We start from the raw sequence: 25,657 nt of genomic DNA, 5'->3' as shown, positions 1-25,657 counted from the left end.
CCCTTTCAGAGACTCAGGGGTAATTGATGCTCTGAGATCTTCCTGGTCTCAAGTCTTTCTATGGCACAAAGCAACAAGATTAAATGCGGTGAATGTGCTATGATGGAATGACTCTAAATTTATTAATTAAATCAGAGATGTTAAGAGTTTCCTTTGAATGAGAAACATAAGCATATGCCAAAATGGATGAGGTTACTAATCATCCAAAGAAAGTCCTTAGTATTTACATATGATAAAAATGCAGGCCAGGACATTAAAAACAGTTAAGTACAGTCCTAAAAATTTCGATTCAGTATATTTATGACTTTTTATTATCTAGGTAAGTCCTATAAAGGACATAGAAGACCTCAGTATCCAATTTAATTCAGATCAGGGTTAGAGTAAAATAAAAGAACCATTGCACAGGAGAAATTGCCATAAAATTGAGTTACTGTAAATGTGTTCTCATTTAAGTAAATAAGGCCTTGAAACAGGCCTTAGGAAAGTCTACACTGTACATAGCCAGACTCAGGCACACTAAGTATACAGGTGACAATTAGCAAGTGTGAAAAGCTATGGCCATTCGATAAATGTGTAAATCTAAAGGTAACCAAGTGAAAAGACCTAAAAAAAGGAAACTGTTAAATCCATTTGTACATGGATTTAACAGTGAAGCATTTCATTCTTCATGTTTTTACTTGGTGTCTTAAAATAATCCCCTTTCTGTCTCCACTCACCCTCTTAGAAACTGTGCCCGCCTTATTTATTTATGAAGTCTGAAGGTTAGTCCTACCTGCTGAGACTAATTAGCCCTGTGCTTTGTATCCTATGCAATCCTGTCTGATTAAATGTACACATTTGTTTTACTTCTTTTCAGGCTCCTTCTCACTCTACTTGTGATTTTCTGATTAATATTAAAGTTGGGAGTTACTGTGATTCTCCTCCATAGCCTCCCCCCTCCACCACATTTTTATTTTGCCCACATCTTGCTCTTTAGTGTGCAAATGTGGTTATGAATTTTTTCCAGTGCAGGGGAATTCATTGGCCTTGTCAATCTTGGTATCATTATTTTTAGTAGTCTTCTTTCTGAGACCTTAGCCTATAAAACAGTTTTGCTGAAAACCGAAACTCTCTAAATATTACATGGTAAATTTGCTTTCTTTTGGAAACCTTAGGTGCTGATGGGCCAGCTGAAAAGCAGGTGAGATGTGTTTTTAAGGGATGGGTGAAATGGTTTAGTACATCTCGGACTCTAGACCAACACTGTTCCTAAAAGAAAATTTGCTAATTCCCTATTGATTTCTTTTTCTTTTCCCTGGTTCTTTTTGTCCCCTTTCCTATTGCAGATTCCAGTTCACCTCTCACTGGATATTTGCAAGAAAATGAGGGTTGTTGCTCCATTTTCTAGGAACACTGTGTTTTGGGACCCAGGCCTTTCCCCCTTTAACATAATTTTCTTCCCCATTTTGTAGCAAATCAATTTGCTCCCCAGGAGAGAGCCTAAAAATCAACAAATACCTGCCTCAACCCTCAGGTTTTCCATCTCCTCCCTGAGGTCTTCCAGCATCAGCTGGGTTAGCAATTTCCTGCCAGAACCATCTACATCTTGATTATTGGGTCAGTCTTTGGGGGCTTTCATTTCAGATCTCCTTCCAGAAAGACTTCAGTACCACTGATCCCCGGGGTTGGTGAACTTTCAGTTTTATTTTCCCTGGTGGTGTTAACGCCCAAACTTTTCACCTCCAAAGTCAGAAAGGACTTTGAATCCTAGCTGATTTCCTACCACCTCCAAGGTCAGTTTAAAAAAAAAAAAAAAAGAACAACATTCTACATTGAAAAAAAATCAAGAATCATGTATTTTTCCTTAAGGATATTTTTAATGCCCCTGACAAACACTACAGTATTTGATTGTTTTTTGGATAAAAAGTCATCTTGGCATATTTATTCTAGTAGAGACTTACGATTTAACGAAATGATTCACTATTAATCAACAAAAAAGGGGAGGGAAGACCTCGTGGGTTAATAGTTTCTTTCACTGCAGATGACCAGGAACTTTGCCCAGCCCTCCACTTCCCCAAGCTCTCTGAGAGTGGAGGGTTGATCTCTCTTTTTGACCACTTCTGTTACATCCCGCCCAAGGGTGGTTGATTTCATTGCTGGCTTAACCACTAAACCCCTACCTCCCACCCTTTCCCCAATACTCTCCTCCTTTTCTCCTTCCTTAAGACTTATTTCTAATATTTCTAAAGTGCACTTTTTCTGGGCCTCTCCCCATCCCCGCCCCCCAAGTGGGCTTTCCTTCCGCCTTCCTCGACTCAGATTCCTGACGCGATCGCCACCCACCCCCCCTTCCCCTCCTCTCCTACTCCGCATTGTCTTTTCTGAAGCCGCCCCCCACCCGGAGCGAGTCCCCGTTCCCTCGCCCAGACTCCCGGGCTCGCACACACTCAGCGCAGGCCTCTCCCCCCTGCACACTCCTCCCTCCGTCTCCCCCCTCCTCCCCCGCCCCTCCTCCTCCGCCCCTCTCCTCCTCCTTCTTCCCTTCCTCCTCCCTTCTCCCGGCGCCCGAAAGGATCATTGTTAGCCGCCCCCGCCCCGCCCACCCCGGCTGTTTATTTATGCATACGTCACCGGGCCGGGCCCGCCCCCCGGCATCTCATTAAGCGAGTGTGTTCCTCTCGCCCTGTCAATAATCTCCGCTCCCAGACTACTCCGTTCCTCCGGATTTCGATCCCCCTTTTTCTATCTGTCAATCAGCGCCGCCTTTGAACTGAAAAGCTCTCAGTCTAACTTCAACTCACTCAAATCCGAGCGGCACGAGCTCCTCCTGTATCTTCGGCTTCCCCCCCCTTTGCTCTTTATATCTGACTTCTTGTTGTTGTTGGTGTGTTTTTTTTTACCCCCCCTTTTTTTATTTATTATTTTTTTGCACATTGATCGGATCCTTGGGAACGAGAGAAAAAAGAAACCCAAACTCACGCGTGCAGAAGATCTCCCCCCCTTCCCCTCCCCTCCTCCCTCTTTCCCCTCCCCAGGAGAAAAAGACCCCAAAGCAGAAAAAAAGTTCACCTTGGACTCGTCTTTTTCTTGCAATTTTTTTTGGGGGGGGGGCAAAACTTTTTTGGGTTTTTTTTTTTTTTTTGGCTTTTCTTCCTACTTCATTTTTCTTCCAAAATTGCTGCTGGTGGGTGAAAAAAAATGCCGCAGCTGAACGGCGGTGGAGGAGATGACCTAGGCGCCAACGACGAACTGATTTCCTTCAAAGACGAGGGCGAGCAGGAGGAGAAGAGCTCCGAAAACTCCTCGGCGGAGAGGGATTTAGCTGATGTCAAATCGTCTCTAGTCAATGAATCAGAAACGAATCAAAACAGCTCCTCCGATTCCGAGGTAGGAAAAGCCCCTCGGGCTGGTGGGGTTCTTAATCTATTTCCTGGGCTTGGCAAATGTTGCTGAGAGGGGAGAAATCGGGGCTGGGGGCGGCGGCGGGGCGCCGCAGGGCCAGGCGGACGGCGTGTGCTTGTGGGGCCACCATTGCAAAAACTTGTAACCCTGTTTTTTTCTCTCTCCCCCTCACCCCAAACCCCCCACCTCGCTGATCCTTTTTCTCCCCCCCTTCTCTCCCCCACCTCTGCGTGGCGTTTGCCCCTCGCCCTCCCCACCTCCACCCCTCCGGGAAGGCGGAAAGACGGCCTCCGCCTCGCTCCGAAAGTTTCCGAGATAAATCCCGGGAAAGTTTGGAAGAAGGTGAGTACGCCCCGCGCGGCCCCGCAGCCGCCCGGAGCTGCCCCCCCCCCCGCCCGGCCCCCAACTCCGGGGCCCGCCGCCCCGCGCGCCCGGGCCCCGCGCCCTGCTCGGCCCGGCCGTGCGCCGGTCCGGCCCCGGGCGCCCCCGGCCACCTGGGGCACTTTTCTAAAAAGTTTCTCCTCGCTCTCTCCCGCTCCGCGCGGCCGCCGCCGCCGTCCCCTCGCCGCCCCGCCATGTTAGCGGCCAAGAGGCAAGATGGAGGGCTCTTTAAGGGGCCACCGTATCCCGGCTACCCCTTCATCATGATCCCCGACCTGACGAGCCCCTACCTCCCCAACGGATCGCTCTCGCCCACCGCCCGAACTGTAAGTGCCTCCGCGCCCGGCCCCCCGCCCGCAGCCCGCCCGCGCGGCCCCGCATGCGGCCCCTGCCCTGCCCCCTCCCTCCTCCCCCTCCCCTTCCTCCCCCTCCCCCTCTCCGCCTCCTCCCCTCCCCGCCTCCCTTCCCCCGCTCGTGGCCCAGCAGCCCGAAACTCTCCAAACTTTTCTGCCTTTTGTGGACTGGGATGTGTTTGCACTTCGCCATGTTCTTGCTTTCAGTTTGTTGCCTCGTGATGTTGGGGAGACTTTGCTTTCCAAGCAGGGCTCTGCTAGGGTGGTGGTAGGGGGAAAAAAAAATCAGAAGAACTTTTTTCTTTTTTTCCTTCTGCGCTCTGATTGCCCCCGCCCCCTTTGGTGGTGTTTGTTTCTTCACCCTGGGAAGATGACTGTGTGGCTCTTTCTTTTCTCCCTCTCCCTCTCTCTTCCTTCCCTCTTCTGTGGCGTCTTGGGCTTCCCCCGGTTAACCCTTTGGCTGCCGCGGCCGGGGACGGAGTGACTGGGCTGCGCCCGACGCGCGGTGTTAGAGAGCGGATTGTCCCTCCGGGCGTTTGGACTTGCGAACTAGCGGGCGCGCGGAGCCCGGGGCCCTGGAGAAGCGCCTCGGCTTTCTCTCTCGGCCGCTGATTTGCTTAGCTTTCTAGTGTCGGTGGCTGGCTTTCAGCCCTCCTCCCCTTTTCCCCTTGGAAGGTCACGCTTCCTAGACGGGTTCCACCGCAAACTTTGGGGGGCTCCGGGCTTCCTTTCCTGGGGGCCACCCCGCAGGACCGCGAGCGCCCTGGGCGCCGTGGCTTGGCTCGGCGGCGTGGCGCGCTGGCTTCGGGCTCTGCTGGGCCGCGCGGGGTGGAGAGGCCCCTGTAGCCGCGGTTCTTGGGTTGTGTGCAGCCGGGATGGCGTCCTCCGGATGGACTTGATGTATTTCTAGGGAATTTGGTGCTTTGGGGTTATATAGCGAGGTCTGCTCTCGCTAGCTTTAGCGAAGGCCCTCAGCGGGCCCTAGGGGGGCAGAGACCAGGGTGTGCGGGGGCCCAAGGGTGTAGAGAGGCTGAGGGAGGCCCAGGGCGCCTGTCCTTCTAGGGAGTGGGCTGCTGATCGCAGGCCACCCAACTTTGAGGGCCTCAGGGCGGAGCGGGGTGCCAGGCTCTGGGGGGCGCTTCCCTCAGCGTGCGCCCCGAGCCCACCCCTGACATTTGTTAATAGGGCTCACCCCCTTCCCCGACCGACCTCTGCCCCCTGCCCTCGCCCTGAACCGCTTCGCCCCATCCCACCCTACTCTTAAAAGCGTGGATCCCGAATCTCTAGACGCGATCTCTAAACGTTTGTGCCCGGCTTCTCGATTGTTATTTTGCACCTTCTCTGGCTGAGTCCCCCTACCTCTTATTTACACACACACTACTTTTGTCTTTTTCTTTTTCGGTAACTCGAGCTAGCAATTTGAAATAGTGCACCCACTGTTCAGCAGCCGTGGATTCGGTGCTAATGGCCGAGGGCTTGCCGGACAGGAGTCGATCCGATCTACAAGTGTTTTTAAGCATTAAAATATTAACTATCAGGTTTGACTTGTTTTTTGGGGCCCCGGCAAAAAAAAAATGGCAAGGGCATGGTAGACCGGTCATTTTTTACGGCAAGGAAAGAAATAATTATTCCCCCCGCCCTCCCTTGCGCCCAGGCTTCTGCAGGCTTGGGAAGCTGGGAGACCGTTTCAGCCCGACCTCCTCTTAGATGGCCAGCGCTTTCTGGAGGCAGGGGCCGGTCTGTGGGGTTGCAGCTGGAGGCGAAACACAGTCCGGCTACGTTGTATTTTTTCTGGGAGCTCGTGGGCATCTTGAACCGGAGAGTTTGTGTAATGACCAAGCCGACCAAGCGACATTCCAAAGTAACCCTGAGAATTTCTCCTTCTCCTCCCCTCCCCCTACGATGGAAGTCTCTCTGATATTATTTTAAAATCCACTTTGCCATCTGAAAGGCCATCTGAATACTGAGCTTTGGTGGCGGGCTTGCTGGCCCTTCTGGGCTCCTTGCAAACTCCTGTCTGTGGCCGCTGGCAGGCTTGCCCCACTGTCTCCCGAAACTCCAGCAGTTGTGTTGTGCTGTAATTAAGAAACAGGGAAATTGTTAAAGGCAAATAAATGATTTCCCGGTGCGAAAAGGAAAGCTCCTAACCACCCCGTCCCCTTTGTGGGCATTGTAGGAATACTCGGCGTCTTGTGATTTTAATTGCGGACATAGCGGGTGGCCTGGTGCTGTGACATCAGATTGAGAAGACATTTCTGAACTCAGGAGGCAGTTTTAATATTTGCGTGTCAAACACCCAACAGACATCTTTTGTGCGCACAGGCCCTTCCTCCCTCCTATCTGTTACCTGAGTTAGCTGATGTGCTCCAAAATTAAAGTTATTTATTTAAGCCGGTAAGCAGAGACATGGAAATGAGGCTGAGAGGCTGTTATGTGTCACTCCTGACCTCTTCAATCAGAAGGCCGGCTTGCAATTCCAGATTTGATACAGCTGCCGAAGGAATCTATAGGCAAGATAGCGGTCTTTTCATGCTCATCTGAAATTCTTAGTGCTTCATAGAGTGTGTTTTTTGAGGGCAAGGTGTAAAGACAAATTGGCTCTATTCTTTTCCCGACCCTCCTTGGTGGTGGTGGTTTGTTTTTTTTTTTTTTTGCTATATTTTCTGTTACTTATGAGTGTACCTGTAAGCTGTTGCATTCTTTCAAAAGCAAGCTCTTTGGGTTCCTGGTTTCTGCTTTTCTATTTAAGAACGTAAAGAATTAAGGAGTATCATTAAATGGGCTTATGATGAATAATACATTATCTCAAGAATAATGCTTTAATTGCTGGAGACGCCATAAAGCTTGATAGTAGTAATTTTATTTTAAAATGACAAAGATTTCTACATCATGTTAATTTAGCCTTTGATACAGTAATAGGAACGGCTTTTAAAAAGATTCGAATACAAAAAAGCATTAAGGCGAGAGGTCTGGTTAAGCAGATGAGAGGTGATAGAACTGCAAATATTAGAATTGTGGTAACATTTGTATATACTAAAGATAAGAATACTGTTTCCGTATTAAAGTTGATAGGAAAAACTAGTTTTACATTTCTTTTTCCCTCCTGCCAAATGAGAATATGGGATTTGGTGGCCGAAATTCCAGTTAGGTTTGAAATTCTTACTAAGGACTTGGTTATTAGAGCTTTTGCATCTTCTTTGATCCAAAGTTATTTGCTTTTCAGCTGAAACTGTTTGCTACTAGGTTGAACAAATAAATAAGCAGCATCTTGAATTCATTTTAGAACTTGGAATCCAGCATTTAAAGGAAACCAAGAGGGGCCTATTCATTGGGGTTTTATTTAGCTGGGCAGCAACTTCTCTTTCTGCCTGGTGAAAAATGGATGTTTTCTCCTCGCTCAAACAACATAATCCTTTCTAATACAAAAGATTTAGACCTTGGAGTGTGAAGGGTTAATGGTGGTCCTTCCCTGTTGTCCTCCCACCCCCCACCTTCACCCCTGATTGTTTTGACAACACTTTTCAAAGTGTGACATTCCAAGCCCCTCCATAACAATGTAATATTACTGTAATTACACAGGTCATTACATTTTAAATAGAGAACAATAAAATGCTTATCGCCCTGAAAAAGAACAGGTGTTCTTGCCCTTCTTTGGTATTTATGCTAATTGTTTTTCATCTCCTTGAGAAATATTTATGGCAAACATGTTTAGATTTCAATCTCAAGGCAGCAATATTAATTCCATGCTAATCTTTCTAGGTTGGGGTTTAATGTCTGCAGTTTGGATTATGGGCTCAACATTCACCCAATAAGTCATATTTTAATGATTATAAATTTAATATGCCAGCGCTTCCACAGTTTGTTGAAATGAAAGCCTTCTGAAAACCCCAGAAACAAAACTATGAGGCATTCGGGAGCCTAGAGTGTTTATCTGAAAGAAGTGTTTTTGGAAACTTGACTGCTGAAGGAAAGTAGCTTTCATTGATGCACCCCTATCTGACTGAGAAAAGATTTGGAGAAAAACAGTCCCCCACTCTGGCTGGGAGTTTTCCGCCTTGATTTTAATTTTACTGATATGGATTTCATTTAGAGTCCCTGCTGGAAACTGGTCAGCTTTCTGTTTCTTAGCAAGCTGTGAAAAAGTTACAGGAAGGTTTCCGGGGGCTGGCAGATCAAGAATGCTGTTCTGTTAGCAGTTCAGGATAACTGCAGTTCTGCACGCCATTAAAAAAATATTTGCTTTAGAAAACCAGCATTTTAATAGTTGCACCAGAGGCTGTGCTTTTAAAGATTACAGTAGAAGCCTTTCCAGGTTTTGAATGTTTCCTCACATGCCACGAGGTGCCTGTGTGCATACGAAAAGCACCCAGACTTCTTGGTGGAGAAATGTTGGTGCAACTTCTCTTACACAGGCTCGGTGGGTAAACTGGAAGGTGTCTAAGAGGATTTTACATTTTGTCAGATGTTTCACAACAGGGGCCCCCGAGTCACATTAAAAATGCACTGCAGAGACAGGACAGCTGCAAATTTTTGTGTGGACGCGTGTTTCTGGACCATGACTAAAACTCCGGGGACCTTTTCCCCAGCTGTCTGGAAGTTCTGTGGAAGTTGGTTTATTGGCAGTTAAGTCTGAGACAACCTGGATTTAGCAAAGACTCTCCTACACAGGAAGTAGATGACATTATATTGGGGGAAGGGACTTCAGGCAAGGAGTGATTTACTCCTTTTTTGTTTTTTTAAACCATGGCGTTGCCAAATAAATAAGCACTTTCCAAGGAAGTAGGTGTAAGCTTTTTAGTCTTGGTGAGTGGAATTAGATAATATCTTTAACCGCATTTATAACTGTTTCGAGGTGACACATTTCAGAAGTTTGGAGGAGGAGGGGGATGAATCAAATTCTTGAGGCTTTTCTTTTTGAAAGGGGTGTGTGATGTGGGCGTCTGAGTTTCTTCTGGGAGTGGATATTGGCAACCGTGTAAGTCAGTCTTCAACTCTGACTTATAATTGAGCACATTTGTGAAGGAAATGGTTAATTTTACAACCAAAGGCAAACTCGCACCTCGACAGGTCTGCTGAAAGAAATGTGCCCTAGTCCTTTGCTGGCAAGCACCACCGGGTCATAAATCCACAGGCTTTATTTACAGCCCATAACACTTATGAATGTTAAGATATTTGACGCCACGTTGGCCTTATAATATTCAAGGTCCGCAGACACTGGCAGTAGCTCAAATTTCTCTCACTAATTATAAGCAATGAGATTGGGGGGTGGTGGGGACAACCCATCACCAAAGCTGCCCTCTCCCCCGCCACTGACCCCCACCCCTACAATCTGAGCCAGCCGAGACAGACACCCCCTCCTCCTTTGGCAGCTGACTTGTACTTTTCCTCCAGGCTATTGTTATACACATTTATAAAGAGCACTTTCAGGAATGGAAATTCAGTGGGGGCTCTGCACGAATGTTTTTCAAAAGCAAAGTTGCTCTAGGTGTTTGGATCTTTTTTCCTTTTCTTCTGGTTTATCCCTTTTTCCTTTCTTTCTTGACTTTTTTTTTTTTTTTTGAGACCCTGTTGTCTTTATTGTGCTTATTTCCCAGAATACTTAAAGAAACCTGATATGGGAGGCTGCCCTTCAATTTATATGATGTTTCACTGAGCTGGAAGGGAAAACGCACGCAATTGCATAGTGCGATAGTTAACGTGAGGGTTAAAAGAAAAGTGACATGGAGTGAGGAGAATTGATTAAAAGAATTAATAGATGAGAAAAAAAAATCCAAGTTTGCTTTGGGAATGGGAAGGCCATTCATTTGGGAAATGTGCAGTGGTGTCTTGGTGGAGGACATAGAAAAGTAACAGAGAAGGCAGAATAAATGCTTGTCTAAGAAAGGTTAGAAAGGCATAAAAAGATGCGGCAGAGATTTGGGCTTAACAAAAATGGCCTCATTGAAATTAGGAGTTAGAAGTTTCTTATGAGAGGTGAAAATACCGTGACTGGGAGGTGGGGTGGGGGATGGTATTAACAACCATATTGATGTGCTCAGTAAAAACTGGTTCCAATCTACTTTTCACCCAAAGAGCTCTGTGCAGCAGATATGTGACTTCCCACCGTGCAAGAGTCTGGGGATGGGGCATCTGTGGTGAAGACCCCCGATGTGAGAGAGATGGCCAGTTACCTTGTGCATTGTCATTTATTCTTAAAAAAGAAGTGGGCTGTCCTAGTGTGTGTGGGACCACATGGCAAAGGGGGAGTGGGATTCCGAGGTGTGTGGGAAACTTTGGCAAAGAGGGGCGGGGCTGATGGCTCTCTCATTTCTGGCTGGGTCCTTCGCTCCATCCAACCCAAACTTAAAGACGGAGGCTGAACGGTTTTATTTTCTAATCAATGGAATGCAGAAACTTACTAGCCCTCTGGGACAGATATGAATCCCTTAACAGCTCATTACAGAGATGGGGCTGTGGGATCTTTGAACGGGTTATCAGCCCTGGTGTTCTTCGGTTTTCCTAGGATAGGCTGTTTTCTTCCTTAGGCATATCTGATTTGGGGCTGATAATTTGGTCTTTTATATTTTATTCTTTTTTTTTTTTGGTCATGAAGTAGCCCCACACAACTCTTTCTGCAGGGAAAAGGGATGGCTGTTAATGGGATCAGCTCTGAAGGAGTTAAAATTGCTCGCTAAAGTTTGGCATCATGAAAATAAATTTGAGGCCTGGTAGGCATTAGTAAGGCACAGCACATTTACAGAGCTTAATTAGTACGAACTGTAATTGTTCATGGTCTGCCAGAAGAAGTAATGTTCAGGAAAAGTGAAGTCCTTCTCTTGGAGTCTTTAGTTTGAAACCGATAAATCACTTGCATATTTGTGTAGTGATTCAAATAGAGCTAAGACCTCTCCCATCCCAACATGTGGTAAATTGTAAAGTCAATGAATTGCAGATGTAGGCTACAGTGAGATTCTCTAAGAAAATGCAGAATGAATGGGAAAGAGTGATGCTATAAATATTTACTGAGAAGATAACTAGGTTCTTGCGTGCTGGGCCAATTATGATGTACTAAATATATTAGCAAAATGCTTTAAAAAATCGAGAGGGATTTGTGTGGGTCTTTGGGTGGGTCGGTTTATTTGGGAAAGTGAAATAAAAGGCACTATGTTATTGTCCTGTCAGTTTTATTAAGCCTGAATCACAATGGCATACCCAGGGAAGGACACATGAAACCCACATTAATGCAAATTAATTCGTTATGAGTTGCAGGACTGTGACTGCTAAGTGGAGTAATGACGGGGCATTATTTTAAGAGTGTTAGTGTAGCAACTTTTAATGAGAAATGCTGTGTTAGGAACATGTCTCAGCACTTTAGCCCACGTGTGTTTATATGCTGGAAATGTGTTTTGGACAAAAGCAGGAAACTTGCTTCACTTTCTTCTTCTCTCCCCCAAACAGTTTAAGAACTGTAATTATGGTTTGATGTTTAAAGAAAATCATCTAATTTTCCCTCAAAAAACAAATCCAGAAATGCCCATCACCATAACCAAGTTCAACTGTAACTTTTTGCAGTGACTGCACCACAGTAGGGAAAAAATAAATAATAAATGTAGCTACGCCGCCCCCCCCCCCCCCCCCCCCCGCATAGACCTATAGATACAACTTTCTCAAAGTGATTTTCTCTACCTTTTTTTTTTTCTTAGAGAATTTTGGTCTCAGGCAGTGTTGCAAGTCAATACTTCTTTCCCCCAATGTGAGTAGGTGGATGTGTATGAAAGCTGTAAAAGTTAATGATCGTTCTCTGACTCATGGCTGATGGTTTCAGGTTGAGGAAAAGAGAAGAAAAAATTAATGAGGGTAAATAGACATTTGATGGAACGTCGAGACAGTAGGAGAGATTGTTCCTGTGTCTAAAGGCGTGTGTTTTGTTGTAGCACAATTTCTGGAGAAAGCCAGGAAGAGAAAAGGGGTTGCCTTTGTTAAGTTGTTGTTTTAGGAGGGTACAGATGTTCTGTGTCTGGATCTTTGCAGGAATGCTTAAGCCTCCATACCTACCAGTCTGTGCTGGTTTTGCCTTCCCTGTAGAAGTTAGAAGCCCCCTTGGCACTTTTTAAAGGGGTAGGGAGACAGACACCCAGAGACCTGGTCAGAAGTTTATTTCCCACTAAATGTAAGAGGCTCCCAGCATAGGGCTTGGGGGTGCTGTCACTGTCCTGAAAAATGACTGGTGACCTAAGAAAAGGTCTTAGATATACTTAGGCCCCTATTTTGTCTTTTATGCTAATGACATGTAAATTAAACTTACAAGTGCCTCTTGGTGGTAGCTACAGCGGGGAGGAAGGTGAACCAAGAATTCCCCTAAACTAGAACTTTTTAGGAAATGAATCTGGATTTCTTCTTCTTCTTCTTTTTTTTAATAGAAAGCTAGGTGATTCATAAAAATGGAAATAAAGCAAATGCTCCCCCTCTTCCCAGTTTAGTGGAGTGAGTAGGCATACAAAATTAATCTTCATCCTACAGGAAGTTCACTTAAGTGTTGGAAAACCCAATGGAGGGTTTCAAGTTTTTGAGTTGCCTTTGAGGATGAGATCTCTGTGGCTGAAAAAGCTGCATTGCTTTTCTCCCATCTCTGGGTATCTCTATGTCTTGTATTGGAAACATCAAAGTTAGGGCCAGTAGTACTTAGAAATGAGACAAGATAAATCAAGATAGGATTTCTTGATAAGGAAGGTGGTGGATTGTGAAATATTGGGTTTTGCTTTGCTGGAGAACGTGTGCCAGACTGTGCAGAGCACTCCATGGCTCTTTCTCTGGGGGAGACATGGCTGGGTCCTCTGGGAGTGTTAGAATGGTGGGTGGGCTTGGCCACTGTGAAGAAACACACAGGAAGGGAAGGTGTATTTTGTTGCGAGTTTCACAGGAAGGCACAACATGAGAAGTACCTTCGAGTTCTTATTTGGTGTTGCTTGAGGAGGTGGCTGGGATCGGGGCTAGGGGTGGTGGGTAGGCACCACATTAGGGCATGGTGCAGGCTCAGGGCATAAGAGCCACAGTTGCTGGATGCAGAAGTGATGGACAGTGCTGCAGGTGACCAGAGCAGGGGGGGCGTCCCAAGAGTCCAGGCATGGGGGAACCTGGTTCTTAAATCACATAAGCCTTAATTCGCCATCTAAGATCTCTCAGCCTCCCCATATCTTCCAAAAACAAACAAAAGCACAGAGGGCCAACCTTCTCTTGTTCTTTCTTCTAGCTTTATACGGAGATATAAATAAATTATTGTTCCATCTTAGAATGCCAAGTTTTTACTGGGTCCTTGTATTTTATCTTCGTCTTAAAAAGCTACACTATAATGAACAAGGCATCCCTGTGTTTTACAGGGAGGGAAAAAGCCGTTCAAAGAGTGTGTTTTAGAAGAGAGTATTTGGGAAAAGAGGGGGTGGAAATGCAACAGAGAAATGAGAAAATTTTAAGTCTTCGTCGCTGTTGCTGGGGGAAGTTTAGCTCAGAATCTCTCCAACACAGTGGGTTCTGGTTAGGAGTGAAGATCTGATTGGAGCTTGTGCTGCATGGATTTAGGAGCTGGTCAACGTTGTTCGATATGCCTGGACACCTGAGGAGTGAAGTTACATTGCTTGGGGATGCAGATTGGTGTGTGTGAAGGTGAAATTAGCTTTGTCCTGCCAGATTCTTAGGGCATTCCTGTTGAGAATCTGCCTGCAAGTACAGGAGACCTGGGTTCGATCCCTGGGTGGGGAAGATCCCCTGAAGGAGGAAATGGCAACCTGCTCCAATATTCTTGCCTGGGGAATCGCATGGACAGAGGAGCCTGGCAGGCTACAGTCCGTGGGGTCCCCAAAGAGTTGGATACAACTCAGAGACTGAACAACAATCAGATTCTTAAGGATCTTGGAGCTGCATTTTTACTGTCTTAATTGTATTAGTAGCTTACTCTTTGGAGTTGTGTTGTTAAGTATGGAACCGGACAAGTGAAAATTGAATTCTGATTAGCCACAGTTTCACTAATTTGTTTGGAAGGCCGTGATCGTATGAAATTTTGTTTCCACGATGTCTTCTTAGTTATCAGGTGTCCATTCAGTTTTAATTGATGATAGAAGATTTCTGTGATTACCCTGAGTGCAAGATCGCCTCAGGGCTCCGCAGGGTTTGTGGGAAGAAAAGCCTGGACAAGTTTCCATTAAGCTCTGCATCAGGCAGTTGGAAAAGGGAAGAATAAAGCCGGCTGAAAAGGGGGACGAGCTTTCAGTGTTGCCTTCTTTCCTGAGCGGGAGAGTCCCCCGCTCCACTCGACCAGAGCTGGTCTCAGCCAAGAATTCCAAACTCGCAGAGGAACCTGTCCCGCGCACAAAAGTTGTTTTAACACGATGCACAATTGTCACAGTAATTAGTCCAATCTCCTCTTACTGACTGGCAGTTTTCACAAAAAGGACGGGGGGCCGAGGGGGCAAGTTCATCTGTCTTCTGCAGGGACTCACTTTGGATGAATAGCTTCTGAGTGTGTGTGTTGGGGTGCGGCAGCAGGGGCAGCTCTGTGCATGGGAGGGGTTTATCTCAGTGGCTCAGCCTTTATCTTTTGTTCTTTTTGGGAGTTGATTCATTACTCTGCATTGACAGGTAAAGGAATATGTATATGTGTATATATATATATATATATATATATATATATTCCCCCCCCCAACCTCTATTGTGCTCCCTTTTAACTTTGGTTACTATTACATTTGAGACCAGGGGGACTCCTAATATATCTATACAAGCAGTGTTTTTTTGTTCATTTGGAAAAGACATAATGGTCTCAGAACCCATTGTATCCCCAACTGGGAACAGTACTACCTTATCCCATGAGCAGTATGGATTTAGGCTATTTAAAAACTTTCATTACTACTGAGTTGTGTTTAGTTTGACTTGGTTCAGAAGTTCTTATATGAATTCCACCCGCACCCCCCAAATAAAAACCTATATAAAATGAATAATTTTTCTTACAGGGAGCAAGATATGAAATAATGGGGTCTAAAACTCACTTAGGCTAGGTAATGCTTTGCTTTACAGGAAGGTTCTGGTAATAGAAACAGTACAGTGGTCGTAACAGCAGTAGTTTGCTCTAGTAATACAGTTCTGTATTTGGAAATGCAGCTGATCTGCCTATTGCTGTGAGGAGGATGGACAGCAATTTCATAAGACCATGTGATTCTTCATCATTTTTTCATTTATGGTCAATTAAAATGCATCTTCAGAGATTGTTGAAACCTTTTGGTGATTGTTGTGTTGTTTATAAAATCAGTCAGCAAATGGTGTTTGTTTTCCCAATTGATAGGAGCCCAAGATTAACAAGTATTATTGGGGAAAAGAAAAATTTGGAGAGCCATCTTGGTATTCCTTTTTATTTGGGGCTACCCACTTCTTTGATGGGGGGTCTATAGGTCTTCAAGGAGAAAGGCCCAGGAGAGACTTTAGCCTTCTGCTGTGGCAGGGGGCGGTGGGGGGGTCGAGTCTGGGTGAACCCAGGGCATACCTTTACCCTTGGGCTCCCGAATACGTGGTCTTCAGAACTTTCAGTGGCTCTTGGGCACTGGTTGGCTCCCTCTTTGGGGAAGTGTGGATTCCTAGAGTGCGTGCGGGTTGCAAGAGCTGTCCTGAGCTGTCCTGGGACTGATGGCTTAGTCATTGTGAAAGAATGTATAAGGCATCGGGTGGCCCCTGAATTCTCTGCCTGCCACATTTGTTTTCCCCAAAATAGAATTCTGTTTGAGGGTGAGAGCCCAGTTATTCAAACTCTGGCAGGGGGAGCGGTGGGGGAGGGGCTTGTACCTTTGCAGTCTTGTGGCTTCTCACATCCTCTCTCTCCCAGTCTTTCCCTCTCGCCTACGTGTCGCAATTCTGATGATTTTTGCAGCACACAGTTAATTTTTCTGCAGCATCTTGCTCAGCACACTGGCTTCCTTTATGTCTTAATGGGCATCCGTCTTTCCTTTTCATGTCATTGATCCTCACTCCTGGCCCCCTCCACCTCCCTCCCTTTTGCTTATTGAATAGGTGCTTTTTTTTTTTTAAACTTTAGATTATTATGAGCATCTTATTTATAGCAACAAATAAAAATACACAGGTCTTGATTGAATGCCAAGGCTGCAGTTCAATCTAGGAAGGTTTGTCTGCTATTCATAAACTGCTTAAGATGTTTTCTTGTAGTTTGTGACATAAGCAGAACGCTTTGATTTGGTTTCTTTCTACAGCTCCATTTTCAGTCCGGGAGCACACATTACTCTGCGTACAAAACGATTGAACACCAGATTGCAATTCAGGTAGGACATGCAAGAGATCCCGAAAGTTTGATTTGTTAATATGTAGGTCTCTTGTGTCTGTTATCCTCCACCCTTTCCCCAGCGAGGTGATGATAATGATGGTGGTGATGATGATGATGATGGTGGGGATGATGATGGTGGTGGTGGTGGTTGATTCTTTGGGGGAGGTGGGGAGCAAAGAAGAAACAAGGCAGAAGGAAAGCTGCTAAAATGATTTAAAGATAGAGAAAGCAGGAGAAACCAATGTTTTTTTTTTGTCAAGAGCATCTTGATCAGGCACGATGGGCACACGGACGCCAGTTTGGCTACTGTTTTTTGCTTCAGGAGGGGTCTTAAATTGGGAGTCAAATGAGGTGACAGTGTGAATGGGAAGAATTACGGGGGATGAGATGGGAGAAGAGGCTGTGTGACAGCCAGAGAGTTGTTTCCGGTGGCTCAAAATCATGTTAAGTGGTGCTAAGAATATCACTTTTGACCTGATTGTTCTGAAATGTTGATTTCTCTCAGACTTGTTGATATATGACACTGGAAGTGCCGGGAGGGAAAGGCGACGGAGCTTCTGCTGAGTGTCCTGTTTCCTGCTCACGTAGTACTTCCATTCTCTTAAATCCAAAGGCTAAACAAATCACGGACTAATATAGACTCAGAGCTGAACTGATGCCAACAGAGTGCAGTAGTGGAGCGAGACCAGACTAACACGATTTTCGTCTGTCTGCCTGGCCCTGGCCAGGATGGATGGACCTCATGGTGTAACTGACGGTGCCGAAACTTCTTGAGCCCTTCCGCTTCTGCGTTAACCCTTCGAGGGGAGGTGTTTGAAACTCCTGGGAGTGTTCAAGTCTGGCTTTGGGGTCGTCTCTCCGTGGAAGCTGGTGTCGCTTGGTGATAGCATTTCCATTCTTCCCTTGCGTGTGCAGATAGATAACTTGTGTGTGCGTATGTGGTCCACAGCCACACCGCGTCTTTGTAGCTGTGCTGTTTCAAATCTATAACTGCCTGGAGAAGACTTTCCAGTAGCCCTTGGCCCCAGGTCCGTTGTGAATTATTCCGTCAGTGAAAAGTAGGGCTCGGCAGACACGGTTATTCGGTTGGGGCTCTAATATTGTGTACTCATTTCAAGGTGACAGTAGCTTATGTTAAAAATATTTTGATTCCTTCTGCAGTTGTGCTGCTGACCCATGTGTGTATTTTAGGGGGAAGTGCAGCTCTTTGATAGTGGCCCTCCACCCCTAGAGGCTTCCAAGGCTGCTGTTCTTGCTGGTCCTCTCCCTGGGGGACCCTTTTTCCTTTTGATGAACAGCACAGTGAATTTTGCTCCCGGAAAAAGGTGCAGGCTCAGGGCTTGGATGGAGAACAAACCCAAACCCTAACCCATGGTAAATGGATGAGGAACAGTGTCCTGAGGCCCACGACATCTCAGTAGCGTGCTGGGAAGTCCTGCTGCCCAGGGTGTGGGAGTTGTCGAGGTTGGATAGCATCATGACCCTTATCTTGGTGTGGAAAGGCTGGCTGGGGCCATGTCACTGGGAGACGAGCCGAGACCAGAGCAGCTGTTGTGTCTTTACACCCATTGCTGAAGCGTCCCTTGTTAGACCGGGCAGTTCATCTTTCTCCAAACCACCTGGCACAGTGCGGGCCATGTGAAGCGCGTTCTCAGGAGGAAGATGGAGTAAATTACAGAGCTTATTGTTTGGAGGACTGAAGCCATTACTATTCCTCCATGAACAGGTAGTATTGTTCTTCCCTGCCGAGGCCTGATGCCCATGTGGGCACACAGAGACACATTTTATGAGAGACCCAGCACCGCCATGCCTTTGCGTATTCATTCTCCCCCAATCTCTGCTGGACCAGGACAAGGGGAAGCCAAGAGGCGTCTAGCTGTGATTGTAGTTTGATCATCAAAGGCTAAATGGCAAACCAAAACAAAAGAAGCAAAGGGAAAGAAAGAGGAAACCTCAGACACAATAAAATTGTCCCCCAGGCACATGGCAGCCAAGTAGCCAAGTCGGGGTGGAACAAGAGGATGGCCCTCCTTTGGTGCAGAGTGGAGCGGATGTCTTCCCTATCCCCCATTCTCCACTAAGGCTTACATGCGACGTGCTTGTCGGGGCAGAATTTTCTTCTCTGGAAATATAAGACTGTTTAGCCTTAATACATGCTGTATTTCAATCTGAGCTGAGCTGGTTGCTCTCCTAAGCTATACCCTAAAATAACCTCGAGTAGTATGACACCACGTATCACATGAGATTCCCACTCCTTTCCCTTCCCGTCCCTCCTGTAATCTCAGGACTTGGCCAAGTGCAGCGCTTATATGAATGTCTTCTGAGTGATTCTGTGCAATGGACATGAATTCGAGCAAACTCCAGGAGGTGGTGGAGGACAGAGGAGCCTGGCACACCGCAGTCTGTGGGGTCGCAAAGAGTCGGACGTGACTCAGTGACCAAACAACTACTGAGTGATCCTGTGAAGGCGTCATTCTTCTAAGAGATTTGGACACAATATCAAGTGATGTGTTGGAAGCTTCCCCACTCTTGAGAATCTCCTAGCTCCTCTCAGTTTGAAAAGACAAGAGCAGCACAGAAGCCGTATTCATCCTAAATGGTTAACACAAATATAATTGAGACATAGATATTTAATTCTCTGGACTTGTAGAGAGTTTTATTGAAGTACAGCACAGTGCACAGATTTTTAGTGGAGAGGTGGATGAACTTCTTATTCTTCTTATTCTTACTTCTGTGATCATCCATGAAACCATCCCCCAGCTCAATAGGTAGAATGGGGTGGAATGCTTTTTCCATAAAGGGCCAGACAGTAAATATTTTAGGCTTTGTAGGCCAAACAATCTCTGTGGCAGCGTCTCAACTCTACTATTGTGTGTGAAAACAGCCAAAAACAATACCTAAGGGAATAGGTATAGATGTAGCTGGGTCTCAATAAAGCTTTATTTATAAAAACAGTGGCTAGACTCGACCCATAGACTGTAGTTTGTTGGGCCCTGCAAAAGAGTATTACCAACTCCCCTGCAGTCTTGCTTATTCAGAGTTTCCCCCCACTGCTGGCAAAACTTCTTGCTATGGATTAGTTTCATCTATCACCATGGATTAGTTTTGCCTGCCTTTTTAGCGTCTTACAAATGGGATTGTGTAGAATACAGTCTCATGTCTGGCTCTGCTCAGCATTATGTGTGGGTTTCATCCCTGTTATTTCCTGTAGGAAGAGTTTGCCCTTTTTTTTTTTCTTTTAAATTATCACTTAATATTCCACGGTGTATGTATCCTTTCTGTGCTTTAGGATATTTGGGTTCCTAATGGATATTTGTTCCTGTGTCCCGCTGGTACGAATATAAGGCCCTAGTTACTTTCTCACCTGCATCTTTCGGAGGACTGTATGTGTTAGGCTCTGTTGTTCAGACTCAGGAGGAGATGGTAGAGTCATATGTGCTTTGCTTGCATTGCCCTTTTAAGAGAGACTTGAACTCTGGATTTCAAGTGATGCTATTTGAAATGCGCCAACATAGTAGTGGTTGGGTATGTGAGTGATACATAGGAAGGGGAGCAGTAAAAAGATCTTAGTGGGGTCAGAGGCCCATTTGCCCAAGCTCCAGTGGCCCCAGCTCCTGGGAACTCCTCCCACTGCCTCTATTAACCTGGAAGAGAACGTGCAGGCTGAGCGCAGAGGTGGACCCAGGGGTCCACCTTTCCAGTGCCTCCCAGGCATACCCTGTAGTTGACTGGGATAACTGTTTAGGCACTGTCTCCTCTGCCTCCCCAGAGAGAGCTCTTCCCACACTCCTTCCAACCCCATGAGCAGTGTTGGAATCAAGGTCAGGACCCACAGAAGACACTTCCCTTGTTTTTCAAAAGGGCGACTTCAGAACCAATTAAGCCTTTGTTTTAAGAGTATTTTGGCCAAAGGTTGATGTTTTAACACCAAGTCAGATGTGATTTAGGAAAAAAAAACTCCACACGCAGCAAAAACAAACTGTGTAGACCTTTCTTGGTTGTTTTTCTTTTCAGATGTGAAGTGGTTTGTGTGTGTGTGTGTCTGTGTGCGTGCACAAAGACAACTAGGAGAGGATCCAGAAGAAATGGGCCGTTTTATTTGTTTACACAGCTGAGCGGTGGAAATTCTGCAGTGGGTGTTGCTTTCCCTTTCATCCGCAGGCTTGCAGGCTTCCATCCGAGTTCCGCCAGCCCATTCCCTTCTGCTTGGTCATAGAACTCATCTGCCATGATTCAGTATGGCCCAGGGACTCTCCTTCGGAGCCTAGGTGCTTTGTGGAGCCAGCGAGAAAAAGGACACAAGTTGGAGAGTGTCCTTGTTCCCTTTTGGTCCTTTAGTCTTGAATGTGAACTTGACACAGAGTCTTGTCTGAGTCTTAACATTGTTAAGATTCCTGAGGCGCTGTGGCTCAGAGTCCATCTCTTTACTCCACTACTGGGTCGTTGGTGTTTGTGATAAAAACGGTCAGTGAATTGTACCAGTGGGTTTGGGTGGGATGTTTGAGAGGGCTTGGCCTTTCCCCAATTCATGTTTCAAGCGGTCATCTCTTGTGTTCGAGGCCCTCCCTTGCTCCACAAGTTTCCTGGCTTTTCAGGTTTCTTGAGGATTTGCTGTCTTCCCTGAGGAGCAAATCTGGGCTAAGAGGAAGAACCCCGAGAAGCAGCTTCAGTTCTTGGTCCAGTTCTTTTGTCCCGTCACCAGACTGGCTGTGAGACTTCATGTCCACTTTCCACAAGGAGTGCGGTTTGTGTGTGTTTATGTATGTGAAAGAGAGAGAGAGACAGACCTAGATGCCATTTCACTAGAGTAATTTGACAAGGCCTCTGGCTACCAGTTTAACTTATTCAAAAGATTCATTCATTTGCTGTAGTGGTGCATTTTAGCCTAATTGTCTACTTGAAGTCCACACCTCAGAAGGCTTGTTCATTCATTCAGAAATATTTATTGTGAATTATGTGTGTGCCAGGCCCCCGGGGAGTTCATCTGGGAGCTTCAATTCTAGTGATGATTTGGATACTGATTTATAAGCACCCCACTTGGTCAGAAGATTTACATTTTTAATCAGGGTTCTGAGTTTGGAATTGCTGCCCCAGAGGCTTCTGAATCAGTCAATTGATCACTTATCTGCTGCTCAGTCATTTTCTCTTGCCAAGTAAAAATTGACGGCTGGCCGAGTATTTGATGGATAACTTTTTTTCGTTTTGAGTGAGAAACTAGACTGCCCTTGGGTTCTGATGAGCTTTTGAGGCCTTTTTTCCCCCCTGATTATTCGAGGAGAACCAGATACTTTTGCATGGCTCTTGAAGAGGCATTTCTTTTGTTTGTGATAGAGCAGCTTGGGCAGTGATGTGCTTGGTCTTAAGGATGAGAGGCAGTAGCAACAGCTGATAGTAATAGCAGCTTCTGCTTATTGAATTCTTCCAACGCGTTGGGTCTGGTGTTAAGTGCTGGATGCGAATTATTTATTAATTCTTCATAATGACACAGAAGGAAACCCAAATGGTGTAGCTACTCTTTACCACCATTATCCCCGTTTTGTGAATCAGGAAATGTAGATTCAGACGCCAGAGATGTTTTGCCCATAGATAGTCAGGGAATTAGGGTTCAAACCTGGGCAGTCAGACTGGAGAGAGCCTGTACCGCACAACCTTGTGCTGACTTCTCTCTGCTCAGAATATAATGCCCAGTGGGCTCTGGGGTTCCTAAAGCGGTGGTGACGAACCAGCTCTCTGAGCTGTATACAGAGGAACCATCTGGGAGGGGCTCCGAAATACAGAATCCTGGGTTTCAACCCCTTTGAGGTCCTCAATCATCACGAATGGTCTCTGTTTCACATATTGGAGCAAGCATCACCTGGGAAGTGCCAGGTGGGTTTGTTGAGACCCAGATTGTGGCCCCGCCAGAGTTTCAGGTTCTGTAGGTCTAGGTAGGTCCTGACATTTGCAGCTTTAGTAGATTTTGAGGTAAGATTGATGTCCCTTCTCTGATGATAGCACTTTGAGACCCACTGAGCAAGGGCAGCATTTCCAACTCTGGTTTCACATCACAGTCCCCAGGGGAGCGTTAAAGACAATGTCCCCGCCAAGGGGGATGCCGAAATCTGTATCCCAGCCCGCTCTTTGGGTGCTTCTGATGCATGTTGTTACATGAGAACAACTACTGTAAAATCTCTTGTTTGTTCGTTGGCTTATTTTAGCTTGACCCTTTCCCTGGGGGAGAAGAGACTGGGTTCAGAGTTCTAAAAGGATGTCCGTTCAGTGGTGGGAGTCTTCTCTTTTGAGAGCGTTTCTTTACCAGGTAATCTCGGTGATGGTTATTGTCCTTTGAGTTATTCAGTGCCAGTGAGAGAAGGAGGGACTCTGCTGTTGCTGTGTGAGGGCCTATGGGAGCCTGAAGCTGAGGGGCCTGGCAGTGCTGCTCAGACTTCTCTTGCTGTGAAAAGGCAGATGTGGAATCAGTTGTTTGGGGGTGGGGCCTGGGATTCTGCATTTGTGACGCACTCTCAAGAGGGGCTAACAGTCTTGGGTCCTAGAGCCCTCTTGGGAGGGGAGTAAAGGCAGAGTCTGCTTTGAAAGACAAGGAAACTGAGGCACAAAGGGGTGAATTGGTTTGTCTGAGCTCCCACTGCTTGGTAGAAACAGGGCTGAGAACAGGAATCCAGGGGTCCAACTCGGCTTAATATCTATCTTTCAAGGAGAAGTTATCCTCTTGTCTGAGCCAAGAGCAGTTGCATTACATTGGCCAGATAAAAGAAAACAGTCCAGTTTTTACTTTCTGGTTTTTAACTTCTATCTGTTCTAATTGCATCACTGTATTTGTACGAGTTGAGATATTTGTATCTGTTCATTCTCCACCATATAAAGGCATTTGGGGCCCAGCCTGCATGGCCTCTAAGAGAGCTGATGAGGATACAGAGAGAAGGTCTGTTTGTTTGTTTTTGACTAGAGCACCCAGAAAGGATGGAAACAACTTTCATCAGCCATATGTGTCCCCCTTTTGGACCATAGCCAGTAGGTGTAAAGGTCTGGTCTGTGGCAGTCAGCTGGTTGCATTGTCTTAGTAACTTCATTTTATTAAAATTTTTTTTGCAGCCCTTTATTTATTTACAATTTTATATTAGAGCATAGTTGACAAACAATGTTGTGTTAGTTTCAGGCGTACAGCAAAGTGCATGTATCTATGCTTTTTCAAATTCTTTTTCCATTCTGGTTATTGTAGAATATTGAGTGGCGTTCATAGTGCTATACAGTGGGACCTTGTTGGTTATCTCTTTTGAATATAGCAGTGTGTACATGTCAATCCCAAACTCCCAAGCAGTTTGTGGGATCTTAGTTCCCTGAACAGGGATTGAACTCGGGGCTGTAGTAGTGAAAGCCCTGAGTCCTAACCATTGGACTGCCAGGGAATTCCTAGTAACTTCATTTTATAAGTTGCACTTAATAATAGTATTTGCTTTTTATAAAGCCCCTGAAAATCGTGGGGCCGTTTAGCTAAGCACAGACATTTTTAAGTGGGTTATGGTTGACATTTGCAGGCTTATCAAGCTTAGCACTTAATTTGTTTCTGGAATTGGGTTTGGTTGCGTGGTATCATGTCCTGGTCAAACTGATAAGTGGCTGCAATTTTTTTTTTTTTTTTGAATCATTTCCCTTGGAATCTCAGGATACTCTTATATTAAACAGAAATGGAAGGCCATTCTTCCTGAAGGTTCTGCCAAAACCTTGGCAGGGCGGGGTGGGGGGGAGGTTGGCAGGTTAATATTTTAATGAATAATACAGTGAGACTTTAAAAATATGTAAAGCCTAAAAGTAGGCAAAGGTACTAAATGAAACATGAGAACTGAATATTTGTGGACTCTCTGAACCATCTTCACAAAACAGTGTTTTGAGGTGCCAGCCGGAAAGACACTTGGTTGCACCAGCTTCTACACTGATTGAGGCCCAGGCCTGATATTGGCATGTCTTTGTGGGCTGGATGAGATATGACGCCTTAGTGCAGGCTTCTCCACCACAACACTCTCTTGACATTTTGGACTGGATGATTCTTTGTTGCACAGGAGACTGTCCTGTGCGTGCCAGGATGTTTGCTTAGCATTGGCCCTGGCCTCTACTCTCTGCATGCCACTAGCACCCAACAAAAACGCCGCGGCCAAAAATGTCTGTAGATCTTGCCAAATGTCCCCTGGGGGCCCAGATTGCACCTGGTTGAGAACCACGGAGCTCAGTTTATCAGCGTAGAGTGAGCACCCTGCCATTAAGGCTATGGGAGCATTAGCTTTGCCTGTTAAAGGGACAGGTACAAGTGTGTTCAGCTCATGCTTCTGGAGTCAGATAACCTGGGTTCAGATCCAGTTTCTGCCAGACCTCCATTTCCTAATCTGCAAAATGGGGATGATGCTGTTAATAATGGTGCCTGTTTTCAGAAGGTGGTGGGGAGATGAAGTACCATCACGTCTGTGATGAGGTGGGCAGGGCAGCGGCACACGGACTGATACATGCAAGCAGCTGTTTTTGACTGAGAACTATGTGAAGTACTCGTTTATAGATTTCGAATCTGCCTTATTCCGGCATGCATTGTATGGTTTTTATTTCCTGTCAAGAATATCACACATGATAAATTTGATAACGTGGACTATCTTTGCTGGGTAACAAAGATTTATGACTCCTGTTGGTTGCTGTTTACATTTCTCTTATGTCACTTGAAAAGCCTGCCTTGTCCTTGTAACATTTTTCTGAGGTTCTGTCTTCTCGTTGTCTCCTTAGAGTGCTGTGCAGGAATGCCTGGGCCATAGTAGGTGTACGGCAGGGGAGTGAATGTGTTTACGTACTGTATACTGTGGGCAGAAAGGGGACAGAGTATATAAGGTTGCATTTTTTCCCAAAACAGCCTGTTTCACAACATGAGAGGCCAATATGTAGATTTTTTAGTACTCATCCAAATAATTTGAGATAGGCCTTCAGTCACTATGTAAACTTGAGTTTCTTTGCCAGGTATCTCTCGTTTTGATTTCAGTTCTCCTTCAGCACATGAATTTGGACCCTGTCTTAATGACTGTGGCATTGCTGAAACAATGCGTAAGCATGGTTGGACTGGTTTATATGTATGTGATTGTCTTCTAATTTTCAAGATGCTTGGCGTTTAGTTAACTTATTATCAGTATTTTTAATGACAAAGTAGTGTTATCCACTGGATTATAACATTTTCTCAGACTTTGACAGTTGTCATGGATTCTTGCTGGGGACTTAA

The 25,657-nt window shown here is 45.8% G+C and overlaps 1 protein-coding gene across 35 annotated transcripts in view; it reads left to right on the top strand.

Moving 5' to 3' along the window:
• TCF7L2 (transcription factor 7 like 2) overlaps window positions 2,657-25,657 on the top strand; it is a 200,368-nt gene continuing 177,367 nt past the window's right edge. For 11 of the 35 annotated variants that reach the window (XM_018041213.1, XM_018041207.1, XM_018041208.1 and 8 more), the window contains exons 1-4: window positions 2,657-3,366; window positions 3,657-3,723; window positions 3,964-4,088; window positions 16,340-16,408. In XM_018041213.1, coding sequence (XP_017896702.1) covers window positions 3,178-3,366; window positions 3,657-3,723; window positions 3,964-4,088; window positions 16,340-16,408 — 450 coding nt within the window. In that variant the 5' untranslated portion in view covers window positions 2,657-3,177. The remainder of the gene's footprint in view (window positions 3,367-3,656; window positions 3,724-3,963; window positions 4,089-16,339; window positions 16,409-25,657) is intronic. The other 24 variants (XM_018041239.1, XM_018041238.1, XM_018041241.1 and 21 more) reach the window with 7 other exon arrangements.

Source organism: Capra hircus, chromosome 26 (genome assembly GCF_001704415.2).
Source record: "Capra hircus breed San Clemente chromosome 26, ASM170441v1, whole genome shotgun sequence".
NCBI lineage: Eukaryota > Metazoa > Chordata > Mammalia > Artiodactyla > Bovidae > Capra > Capra hircus.
Note: the sequence above shows the minus strand (reverse complement) of the source record. Positions and strands in the feature narration are given on the sequence as shown.